Source organism: Hydra vulgaris, chromosome 05 (assembly GCF_038396675.1).
Source record: "Hydra vulgaris chromosome 05, alternate assembly HydraT2T_AEP".
Taxonomy (NCBI): domain Eukaryota; kingdom Metazoa; phylum Cnidaria; class Hydrozoa; order Anthoathecata; family Hydridae; genus Hydra; species Hydra vulgaris.
In genome coordinates, this window is record NC_088924.1 from 42,107,501 (window position 1) to 42,120,588 (window position 13,088).

General features: G+C 27.3%; 1 protein-coding gene and 1 long non-coding RNA gene across 2 annotated transcripts; both read right to left on the bottom strand.

Annotated features, from left to right (window-relative positions):
* Positions 1 to 1,672: 1,672 nt before the first annotated feature.
* Positions 1,673 to 2,671, bottom strand: LOC136080060 (uncharacterized). The gene is made up of 2 exons (XR_010638421.1): positions 2,083 to 2,671; positions 1,673 to 1,865 (listed from the first exon to the last, which is right to left on the bottom strand). It is a non-coding gene; the product is annotated as an uncharacterized LOC136080060 (long non-coding RNA).
* Positions 2,672 to 4,063: 1,392 nt separating this feature from the next.
* Positions 4,064 to 4,913, bottom strand: LOC136080061 (uncharacterized). Its single transcript, XM_065796679.1, has 3 exons — positions 4,625 to 4,913; positions 4,337 to 4,546; positions 4,064 to 4,165 (listed from the first exon to the last, which is right to left on the bottom strand). The coding sequence occupies exons 1-3, from the start codon at positions 4,804 to 4,806 to the stop codon at positions 4,075 to 4,077; spliced, it is 483 nt and encodes a 160-aa protein (XP_065652751.1). The 5' UTR covers positions 4,807 to 4,913; the 3' UTR covers positions 4,064 to 4,074.
* Positions 4,914 to 13,088: the final 8,175 nt, after the last annotated feature.

Here is a 13,088-nt window from a genome sequence, read left to right on the forward strand (position 1 = left end):
AAACACTTTGTCTAACTTTTTTTTTTCTACCGTTATTTTCTCTATTTGTCGGATCATCTATAAGCTTTCTGAAAAATATATGCTTATTCATCAAACATTGCAAAAAAAAAATTTATTGCACAATTCTGTAAAAAACGTAAAATTTTTGCGTAAAAAAAAAGCAAACAATGAGGTTAATTGCATGTATCATAATTGCAACTCAAGAAAACATCAAACTAATAAGAACTTAATCATTTTAGTATTTATCAAAAGTATTACTACGTTATATTAATAAGTATTACTATATTTATCAAAAGTATTACGTTATACTAAAAATGTAGCCAGAAATATTTCGAGGGTTGAAAAGTTCAAAAACGGCTGTATATTTTGTGTAATTTATGTCTAAATATAAATGCTCAAATCAATACCCACTACTTCTTCAAAAACATGTCCATGTCTTCAATAAGGAGGGTATCACAACTTATTTATGGCTCTGCCACAGCAATTTCGGTGTCTAGTTAGGAATTGGTTAAATAAAATAAAATGCACAAGATAGTAAAAATCTTTAGCATTAACTTTAAAAAGTCGCATCTTAAGATTTTTTGCCTTATTCGTTTACAAACTGACAGTTTTTTTATTCACTTATTGTTTCAAAATTTCAAATAACTCAAAGTTTCATTTTGGCAAATTTAATCCTTAAAATTTAAATCGAGAGGTGATGCATATAAAAAGTATATAAAGACTTCGGAGGCCCTATCTGCAAATACTAAGCGCAAACGTATTAAGTTTTTTGCTAACATTTAAATCGTGAGTTATTTTTACTTTGGCATCGCTTAGTCAAAGCTTCGTGTAAAACACTTTATCTAACTTTTTTCTACCGTTATTTTCTCTATTTGTCGGGTCATCTAAAAGCTTTCTGAAAAATATGTGCTTATTCATCAAACATTGCAAAAAAAAAAAAAAATATATATATATATATATACATACACAAATTTATCTTTTGAATAATACGTTATATAACTGATTTGCGCGTATACGCGAGAAAAAGAAACAATTAAAATGACATAGGTGGTATTTATGCATCGCCCATAACTAAAAAATTATTTTATATCAAATAATGTTTTCATTATGTTTGTGGCTATGAAAATAGCCGTTTTTAATTTCTTTCTTGAGGAGACTTCGGTTCTATATATTTTATGACTGGTAAATCCAGGTAAACAAATTTTTTTTTGACTAATCGATACTACCTTCTCGGCAATCAAATCTTCAGAACTGAATTAACTTTCTAATTAACCTATTTTTTTCCTTTTTTTTACACATGGCTTAAGTTGCATATTCTCTGGGTTTGTTTTTTTGGTAATGAGATTTAAGAATCTTTTTTTTAATCGCAATGTTGGGCAAGGAATTGATTGATAAGTAGTTTTGAGTTTGTTAAACTCCATGTGAATTGATTCTCCACCTTGTTCTCCATAAAACCCAAATCCTGCTCCCCATTTTTGCATAAACGAAATAGCATGATGTTCCAACATATGCAGCTTAGGTGTCACTGAAGCCTCTGGCCAATTTAAGCAATAAAATTTCATCAAGTCGTTTATATTTTTTTCTAAAAAAAATTTAAAATTAAATTAACAAAAAAAAAATAAAATAAGTATACATAAACTTATTTTAAAGCATTTTATAGAGTGCGACTTACTTAAAAGAATTAAATCGTCTTGTGTAATTGTATTTTTCGAAGAAAATATTTTATAGCACTGGGCAAATTTATCAAATAGTTGTTTATATTTACTGCTAATTTCAACTGCAAACTGATGCATGTTTATTCCTGAATATCCTTCATCGTGAACAAGCTTCGGGATACAGTTGCATAGCTGAAGTATTGAAGATTTCTAAATAGCAAATTTATTTTACTAAATATATATTTTTAGGTTTATTGATGTATTATTTGTTGTAATTGCATTAAATTACAATTTTTCCAAAACTACATTAGTATTAAAAGTAAAAAAAAAAGATAATAAACTATTATTTATCAAGTAAAAACCTAGTTATCTGTCTTTTACGTACTACGTCATGCTTTTTATTCATATTAATATCTAATTTAATTACTTTTAGCATTTTATGCACGTGGTTTCCTATAAAACTTTTTCCGTGGTAAGCTTGACGTTGTACTTTAAGCTTTTGTAGTACCGTCTCAATCATCTTAGTGCATGGTCTCTGACCCATTTCTGATGAATGTTTTTCAAATAGAGTATTATAAAGATCAATCTAAAAAAAACTTAAAGTAGTTGACAGGGTTGATATTTAAAACACTATTTTTTTAAACTCTGATCTGCATATGAAATTATTTCATATGCAGATCAGAGTTTAAAAAAACAGTGATCAGAGAGAAAAAAACAAAAATTAAATCTGTATATGAAAAATTGCTTTCGTGCTTATGAAAAAATGCAAATTGCTTGACCACAAACTTGTAAAAATGTGTTCTAAATACACTCAAACTGATTGACGTTTAAGCTTTTTTCTACAATTAGTTTGCACTATAGCAAATGCTTGCAAAACTATTTAGTACATACAAGTTAACACCTATACAACTTCATTTCTTATTTCATTTACAAACACAAATTCTACTTTTATAACTACACATATCAATATGAAATAGATAATATAAAATCATAAAAATATCAAATCAATGAAATCAATAAACTGTATAACCTTTTTCGCTTTTTCACTATTAAGTAACTCAATTTCTTTAGAGTAGAGATTGAATATTTTCTAAATTATCTGAATTGTTAACAGCAGCTAACAAAATGACATCATTGATTTCTTGGATTTGATTATCAAAGTTAAGAATTTCAGTTTGAAGATTTAACAATTGTTTTTGTTTTGATACAAAAACTGGATATTCTTCTGAAAAGTTAATTCTGCTTTTGACTGCTTCTGCAGCAATAGTAATATCTAATTGGTGGACTTCTTCTCAAACAAATTAAAAAAATTCAAATAAATACCAAGAGCCATATGGAGACTAGGTAAAGATACCTAAAAATATAAATTGAAAGTATATAATAATGTACTTTTATTAAGCTGCACTGCAAAGTTATTACTACAAATAAAAACAACATTACTTGATCTAGTGGTATTTTCAAAATGGGCTTTGTGATGACATTATTGAAGTTTTTTACATTTTTCTTTAAACCTCCATTTTCTATAAATTTTTCATGATCCAATAGTAGATCTTCTAAGGTACGATCTTTTATTTCAGAACTTTTCTGCTCACCAAGATTCATGTCACTTGCTGTTGCATAACAGAAAAGACAACAATGCCTCCCTTAAAATAAAATGAATAAGAAATAGTTAAAATTATTAATCATAAAAAAAAATTATAAAAAATCATATTTAATAATCATTAATAAATTTTTTTATTATTTTTACTATAATATACTATTTAATTATATATATATATATATATATATATATATATATATATATATATATATATATATATATATATATATATATATACATTATTTGTAATACTATATGTAAATATTATAAACCATATTGTGGTTTTTAATTCAGCAAAAAAGTCCCAACCATTTTGTTTGAATTTCAATATATTCGAATTAAGTAGCAAAAATTATCAAAATACTGATAATTTGTCATTAATAAAGATAGAAATCACCTGATGCTCCTAAGATATTCCATAGAGGGCACATAAAAACTGATAATCACCAAAAACAAATACTCTAATATTGTTATCCCTGTTGAGGTGTGTAGAAATATTTAAGATAAATTTAATATAAATATCATTTGTAATATATTACATTTATTTTAAAGTATAATTTATTAAAACTAATTAACTACTAAATTATTAAAACTATTTAATTGGACTTAAAAATAAAAAACAGGATTGAGTTATTAAAAAGAAAAACAATTTTTTTATCTTACTTATACTTTCATTTCTTGAAGATCTTCTATTTGCTTTTTAAACCTTGACATAACCATTAACATGATTCTGTAATCTGTCGCCTAAATACTAAAAACTATGTTGGTGTTATTCTTATATTGCTGTTTTAAGTTACAGGGTATTTGCAACCTGGTAAGTCATTTTAAAACTCCCCCCACCATAATCACCTCCAATTTTATTTGTATCTCTTTATCAGGAATAAATTTGTGGTAATGAAGTCTTTTACAACTACATAAAAAGAAATTATTTAATAACTAAATACATTTTAAAATAATAAATTTTTTAGTAGGCAATGGTTTTTGCAAGCTTAACTAATAACAAATATACCCAAATGAAAAAAAAAATTTACTTTATAAATTATGTTTTAAAAAAATTTTCATTATTGGTTGTTAAAACTACCTTTCTAATTGATCGAGATGTCTTAAAATATGCATTGGTAAATTTTCAATATAACCCCAAGATGCATATTTTATTTCAAATGTTCCTTTCTCTTTTTTTTCAAAGGTAAATGGTGCATTTTCCACAATAAGGTCATCACCAGATAACTTTTCAGCAACTATCTTTTGAGAAGAATGTGATGCTGTATTTATATTAAAGCTCTTCAGCCATCTTTAAACAAACAAAAAAAATTATATGTCATGTTATAAAAATTAGTATAGAATAATATTTATATAGAAAAATATTAACCTGGAAATTGTTTTAAGCTTTTCCCATGGTATGCACAGATCTGCTTTCATTGCTACCATGTTAGTGGCACTAATTACTACTCTTTCAGTATTTAGGTTATCCAATATTAATCCTTTTGACTCTGCTTGAAAAGAATTAAGGAGTTTTGATGATTGACAACAAATTGGATGTACCAGACACATTGGATGTACCAGACACAACTTTCAATTGTCTTTTAATAGAAGCATTTCTGACTCTAACTGTTGTGGTCGATGCTTGATCACTGCTTACATAAGCTTTCGGAGCAAGTGAAAACAAAACTGGCTAAAAAAAAAGATTTATGAAAAGTAATACCTATTTAATTAATGGTTATTATAAATTAAACAAAAATTAAAATATATTATTACTTTAGGACCTCCACTTTTAAACTCAACAACCATCTTTTTTTTACCATCTTTTGCCATCTTTTGCTTAAGAACATGAAGTGCAGCATCTTCAACTATTCTTGGAATATTGTCATCCACTGTAAGATTGAAAATCTCAGAAATATTGTTGTTAAATAATGTTGACAATGATGATGTTGATGATGTTACTGTAAAAGATGATGAAGCCAAATTAGAAGTAAATAAAAATATAGATGGTGATAACAATGAGGCTGTTTGTGCTATTGATTTATCAATGCATATACTCTTATGATTAGTATATAAATCATACTCTTTCATTACATTGAACTTTTTTTTACATATGCACTCAATAGTTAACATGTTTAAAAGAGAATTTGTTTTTAGACTGGTCACCAAGTCTGTAGGTAAAATAGACTCTTTACATTTTGGACAAAATGTTTCATTAAGTTTTTTTACCTTTATAGTTTCCACTAGACAGAAAAAACAAAATAAATGTTCACATCTTTTAAGAGTAACTGGTTGTTTTGGTACTTTTCTACATAAATTACACTGACAAAGTGGTAAATGAGGATTAAATTGGTTTTTTAATTCCTCAATATCTATATCTGAGTCATGTGCTATCACAATGCTACTTTTTATTTTAGCAATCATTGAAAATGACCATACTTTTTTTACTAATATCAGGGCGACCAATGAGCTTATTGTGTTTAAATAATTTGGCTACATTTAGACCTTTACTAAGTTTTTTTACCCGCTGACAACAAAAGCATTCCTCACAATGAGGTTTCCAGTTCATACATAAACAAACTGTTGTTGACGTCATTCTTTTGATAACATTATTTATGGTATTATAACACTTATGGCAAATTGTTTTTGGATAAACATGTTCTATATCATCTGACAGCATGACATGAAACACTTTTTCAATTTTATTTTTTTGGTTTGTTCCAATAGGGTTTGTTTTTTTCCCAACCAAATATCCACAGACCCGACAAAGAAGATTCAAGTTCTTTTTAAGAATCTCCATCTAAGAAAAAAAAAAGTTTATGGATAAATATACTGATTAACCAACAAGCTTTAACCTCATTTATTAAATAGTGTTTACATTCCTAATTTAAATTAAGCTAATAAATCAATAATAAACTGCATACAAAATAAAATATTTTATTTAAAATTAAAATAGAAAAACTTAGTAAACTTTTTTACAAAGGACAATTTACGTTAACTAAAATGGTGTCAATTTATGACAATCGTTGGATATAAATTTTGAACAAGAAAAAAAATTGAGTGCGAACATTACTCATAAGTTATAAAAAGATCAAAGATTCATATAAATAAAATTATGAAAATTTTTAAGTTTTACCGCTCAAAAAAAAAGAAAAAAGACTTATAAATCTGTAAACAAATCAAAGAAAAATTTTTTTTTTAAGTAAATCTGCATCAGTCATAAAAAAATGTTCTCCTATTATTTTACTTACTTTTAAAAAAAATTAAGTTACCAAAACACTACCAATATTTCACAACTACTTATCCTGGTAGATAATGATAAAAAAAGCAAATAGTAAGAAAAAAACTAGTTGTCAACTAAAAATTAACTTTGTTGCGAAGGCCCGAAGCCATTTTGAAAGTCCGAAAATTTTTATAATCCAAATGCGCTTGCGTACAATAACTTGTCGCTAATTAAGTAAGTGTGAACGACCGTGAAATCTTTATGTTTTTATTTAAAAATTGAATGAAAAAACTGAATCCTTGGCTTTGAATGAATGATATGTAGTTAGTTTCAGTAATAAGACTACCCAATAATCATTTTTAACAATAGACAATGATGTCAAGGTAAGCGAGGTTGTTATTTATCACAAAACATCACAATAATAACATCACAAAATTAACAAATAGCATAATATATTTCAATAATATCTCAAAACCTTTAAGGGACCAGAAACTAGCTTGTTAGAGAATGTTAAGGATTCGGGAGTATATTGTTAGAGAATGTTAGTTATTGGGGAGTATAATCCATAAATAAAAAATCAAATGGAATTTCAAAAATAGTTCGAGTTATTGAGGGTTATTGAGAGTTTATAGTACATATTTTAATTACTAACAGCATTCTCATAGAAACACTTCATATACAATAAATATTTACACATTTATGATACTTAAACACTTACAAACTATAAACCCATAAATATACGGTTACTATATAATACATATATATACTTATATAACAGGGCCGACGACACGGGTTTTGAAGTGGAGGGGCAAAGTTTTCATTTTTTAAAATAATGAGGGGTAAAGTTGTCAATTTTTAAAAAACAATTTTCTTAGAAATTTCTATAAAAAAAGTCTTTTGGAAAAAAATTGCTTCCAGGCCCCCGGTGTTGTCGGCCCTGTATAACATATATTACCACATAACAACGGTGCACGTCATCTTTTACCATGTTAACTACTGGGATGATACTACTAAAAAAAAATCTACAATTAAAATAAAAAGATAAAAAAACTTAATTAATGGAACTAGTCAAGTATGAGTGAATACATCAATTTACTTGTTGTTCCAGAAGAAGCTGCTGACAAGACTGGCAAGAGGCAGTCCTGGCCGCTTGGCTGGCAATGACAACACTCTTACAGTAAACTAAGCGGAGTCGCAACACTAATAAACCATAAAAACAACATAATAACTAATTACAAACTATGAACACATAACATTATAACACATAACACACATACAAACACTTCATATTAACAGATATATACATATATTTTACAGATAGACACTCATAAAATATAAACCTTTATAATCTTAACACATATAAACACATAATAAACAACACACATTACCACATCGTGACACATAAAAATACTTAAATATATAAATAAAGAAAAATATATAAACTAAGAACAGTTACAACCAATTACAGATCTGGTTTATTATATTATAAAAGTAAACAGATTTTCTGACAAAATTCAAACAGAGTGTTTAATGTTCTTAAAAGAATAGAGCAATATTAAATTAGTTGAAAGTCACTTATTAAACTTTTTTCATCTAACACTGTGTTTCATCAAGAAATATTCATCAGAAATTAAAAATTTGTGATAAGTATTTGTTGATAAAAACAGTGTTGAATGAAAAAAGTTTAATAAGTAATTTTCTACTAATTTATATATACATATACATACATATAGTTGTATATCTGTGGCCATTGGCCATATAATTGGCCATATAATATTGGCCTTATATCTATATCTATATATCTATATCTATATCTCTATTCATTTATATATACCCAGCAAACTCTTATGATTCTTATGAAAGCAAACTCTTACAACACAATTTCAGTTGATCATTCACCGCGAACGGACGTATATATTTTTACTGCTCTACAAAAAATTTCAAAATGGCTAACAAATTTTCATCTGCGTAGTTAAAAGACATATTGGAAATTTATTTGAATACTCTTATAAAGATATTTAATGATAGAATTGATAAGCTTGAAAACAAATTAAATATTGTAATTGACAAGAATAAGGAATTAAAAAGGGAAGTAGGCGAACTTAAAAAATCTGTTGAATTTATGAGTAGTAATTATAACAAATTAGTTGCTGATCATCAAGCACCTAAAGCATCAACAACTAATGAAAATAAAATGATATGAATAACAAATTAGCAGAACTCGAAGATAGAAGTCGAACGAAAGTGAAAGATGGAAAGGCAGTGAAGCGAAAGTAAGGGAATTTCTAGATAATAAACTTCATTTAGAAGGAAACTTTGAAATCGAATAAGCCAAGTTGGGAAGAAATTACTGGATGATAATATAAAAAATCAGGTCTATCGTCGTCTGATTTCTAAATTATAAAGACAAATCTACGTTATTAAGAAAATACACAACAATGAAATTATGGACTGAAAAGGTCTACATAAACAAGGATTATAGTGAACATACGCTGGGATTGCGAAGAAAACTCCTGATCGAAGCAAAAGAATTGAAAGCGAACGGTAAGTACGCTAAAGTCGTATATAATAAATTAATCACTAATTTTTTTTTAGACAATGAATCTGACCCTGATCTAAATTATTTTTATGAATCTAATGCTTTGCAAAATACATGCAACTACTTTTATATAAATGAAATTAAAGAATTTCTTGACCAAAATAAAATTAATGCAATTCACATTAATATACGAAATTTATGTAAAAAATTGGAAATTTTTGTAAATTTATTGAAGAAACTTGTAATATCTTTAATATAATTTTCTTAACAAAAACTTGGTGCAGTTCATTTACAAATTTCAAACGGCCAGGTTTTAATTTAGCTTCATTACCTCGAAAAACAAATAAGCGTGGTGACGTTCTTATTTATGTTAGAAATAGGTTTATATATATATTACTAGGCATGATATGAGCATATCTGATGCAGTTAAAGAGGTTTAAACGATAGAAATTTTAACTAATAAAACAAAAAAAGTTATTCTAAGTTGTTGTTATCGCCCACCTTCGGGTGAAATTAAAAGTTTTAATTCATTTTTATGTAATAATCTTATTTAAAAAAGTAACCGCGAGAAGAAATTTATCTATTTATTGGGTGATTTAAATTTAAATTTTTTTCAATATTACGTCAATAATAACATTAAAAGGTTTTGTAACGATATATTTGAAAATGATGCAATTCCTTTGATTAACAAGCCTACCAGAATTACTCAATCAACTTCCTCTTTAATTGATAATATTTTAACAACAGATATTTTTAAAGAATCTTTAAAAAAAGGGATAATTAAAAATGACATATCTGATCATTTTCCTATTTTCTTTTCTATAAATGTTGATACAAATTCACTACCCAACGAAACACGATTTTTTAAAAAGCGCAATTTTTCAAATAATAACCTTGAACCTTTTAAAAAGCAATCTTTAATTCATTGATACTATTCGTATCAACTCTTCTGATGATGCAGACTTAGTTTACAACTCCTTTTTTAAAATGTTTTATGATATTTACAATACAATTTCCCTGAAGTTAGTTCAAATCTCAAAGCTTAAAGTATTAATTCGTCCTGGATTACAAAGGGTGGTTTATAATAAGAAAAGTTACTGGCATCATAAAGTTCACATCACGGTCTCTGCCTAATACAGTTGAACTTAATAATGATTTTCTATATGATAACAGAGAGATTGCGGAAGAATTTAATAAATACTTTGTGTCTGTAGGACTAAATCTTGCCACACTAATTCCTAAATTTAACACTTTAATAAAAGACCTAAGTTTCCCAATAAACTCTTACCTCGACGTTTTCGAATTATCTTTTGAGGAGTTTGAAAACACCGTTCTCAAACTCTGCAAAAGATAATTCGAAAAATGTTAAAGTGTAACAAAGCAGTAGATCTGGATGGTGTTAATGGCAACATTATAATAAGTTCATTTGTTCTTATAAAAGATATACATCTTTAAGATTTTTTCAATTTCAATTAAACAGGGAATTTTTCCACAAGCTTTAAAATTAGCAAAAGTAATCATCAATATTAAAAGGTGGTAACATTGAAAACATTAGTAAATATCATCCGATCTCAATACTTTCAGTATTCTCTAAAGTTTTAGAAAGAATTTTGTACAACAAAATTTATAATCATCTTACTATTAACAACTTATTATACAGCAATCAATATGGATTCCGAAAAAACAACTCAACTGAACATGCAATTCTTCAATTTTCTAGAAATATTTCTGATGCATTTGAAAAAAATTTTACTTTGGGCATTTTTATTGATTTGACTAAAGCCTTTGATACTATTGATCAAGAAATTCTTTTTAAAAAGTTAGAATGGTACGGAATTACTGGAAATATTTTTATTCATCTAAAAGGTTACCTAAATAATAGAAAGCAAATTATTAATGCAGACGAGAATATATAATCCAACTTGTTGAACGTGGAGTGTGGAGTTCCTCAAGGATCCATTTTAGGACCTCTCCTATTTTTATTATATATTAATGATCTATCTAAAGCTTCTAACCTAACAAAATTTATGTTTGCGGATGATTCCAACTTATTTCTTTCTCATAAAACATTATAACACTTTTTAACAACTTGAATATTGAACTAGTAAAAGTTTCCGAATGGTTTAAATAAATTGTCGTTAAATATTGATAAAACCAAATGGATTCTTTTCCATGGAAAAACCACATTGCTAACTTGTGCGGTAAAATTTCATAGAGTATAGGTATTTTATACAAAACAAGAAGCGTTCTTAACAAGCGTACCTTAATTCAATTATATTACTCTTTAATTCATTGTCATATTAACAATACAAACATTGCATGGGGTAGTACAAATAAAGGTAAACTTGAACCTCTCTATTGCCAACAGAAGCATGTTGCACGCCTTATAAATTTCAAGGACCGTTTTGCTCATGCAAAGTCTCTTTTATATGAAATGAAAGCTCTCAAAATCGTTTTACAACTTGCGTCACAGCGCCAATTTTTCAAATCTTGCCAATCTTTTGCCTGTCTTGAACCGTGGTTTTAACGCATAAAAAGGTACTCAGTTGCGCACGCATAATTTTTGTAAAAACTTTCCATACATAACGTCAGTTTCCTTATAATATATGAAGATTTGACTTTAGATAATCGGGTACATTTTTGTTAGAAATTCGTATTTGTATCATACAAATAAAGGAGAAAGGGTTATATGCAAGCTAAAGAGTTTATTAACTGTGCTAAATAAAATTTTTATCTTAACTACACTACGAAAAAAAATATTAAAATGTATTACTAAAAATATATAATATATAAGGTAAATACAAGTGATGTTCAGATTAATTGGCATCGGCCTTTTTTTATTATTTTACCGATATTCGAACCGACATTTTAATATTTTAATCCTGCATTATGATAATAATTAAATGATAAATAAACTAAATTTATGCATTACTTAAAATTTTTTTGAGAAATTGTTTGTTATGACTTTGTTTACAAGCAATATTGTTTATTATTAAGATGATGATTTTAAGCTTTAATTTTACAGCTGAATGTACTTATACTTTTAATACCATTTTGCTTTTGGAATAACTTTATTTTGCGTTGTTTTATTGTTACACTTAAAAGTAACCTATTTAAGCTTTGTTATCTATATGTTTAGTATATATAAGCATAGCCTACTATATTTCTACTATAGTGTAGTATATATAAGTATAGCCTACTATAAGTATAGCCTACTATATTTCTATACTTTTATTTTTTAATTTTTTTTATATTTCAATTCACTTGCCCAAGGTCATGAAGGCCAATTTAGTCGAGGAGGCTACTTAAGTTATGGTTACAACCGTATCTCAACTTTATAACTCTTAAACACAAACCTTGACAAACAAGGCCGCTGCGCGCAGAAACAACTTGATCTTGAATTTGATCTCACTTCTGTAATAGATTAGGGCTCACAGTGGCTTGTGATTGTTGTGAAATATGTGTGAAAAACTTGTAAAATTTTAACTCCAAAAAAATTTATTTACTGCAAAAAACTATTGCAGTACTGTCGACATTCCAATATTTATGAATGGCAACCCTCTCACTGAGTTCTCTTCTTTACGTCTTCTTGGATAATCACTTACTGCTGACTTTTCATTGAAATCATATATACAATCGATTGCTATATTAGCATCTGCTAAGGTTGCTTCTCTTTATTGTGCTCGCCATTTTCTCTCTTGTGATTCCATTCTCTAACTCTACAAATCTCTTATTCATCCCTGTAAGGAATACTTTTGTCATATTTAGGCTGGTTCTTCAAATGATGCTATTTCTCTTCCAGACAAAGTTCAAAAACGTATTGTACACATAGTTGGAGAGATGCATTGTAAACATTGATTGAACTAAAGATGAGAGAGGACTCAAAGGAGTTTTTATCTTTAGTTCCTTTCCTTCAACATTTTAAGTCTTCTGTCAACCGTTTCCTTGCTCTATAAGTCTAGTCTCTTTTTCTAGTGACTCTCAATTTAATATTGGTACAAGCCCCCATTTAATGATTAAGAGTGGTTGCTCGCAGCCTTCTTTAGAGTGAATCAGAATAATAAAAAAAAACTGCTTATGATAGTACAATTT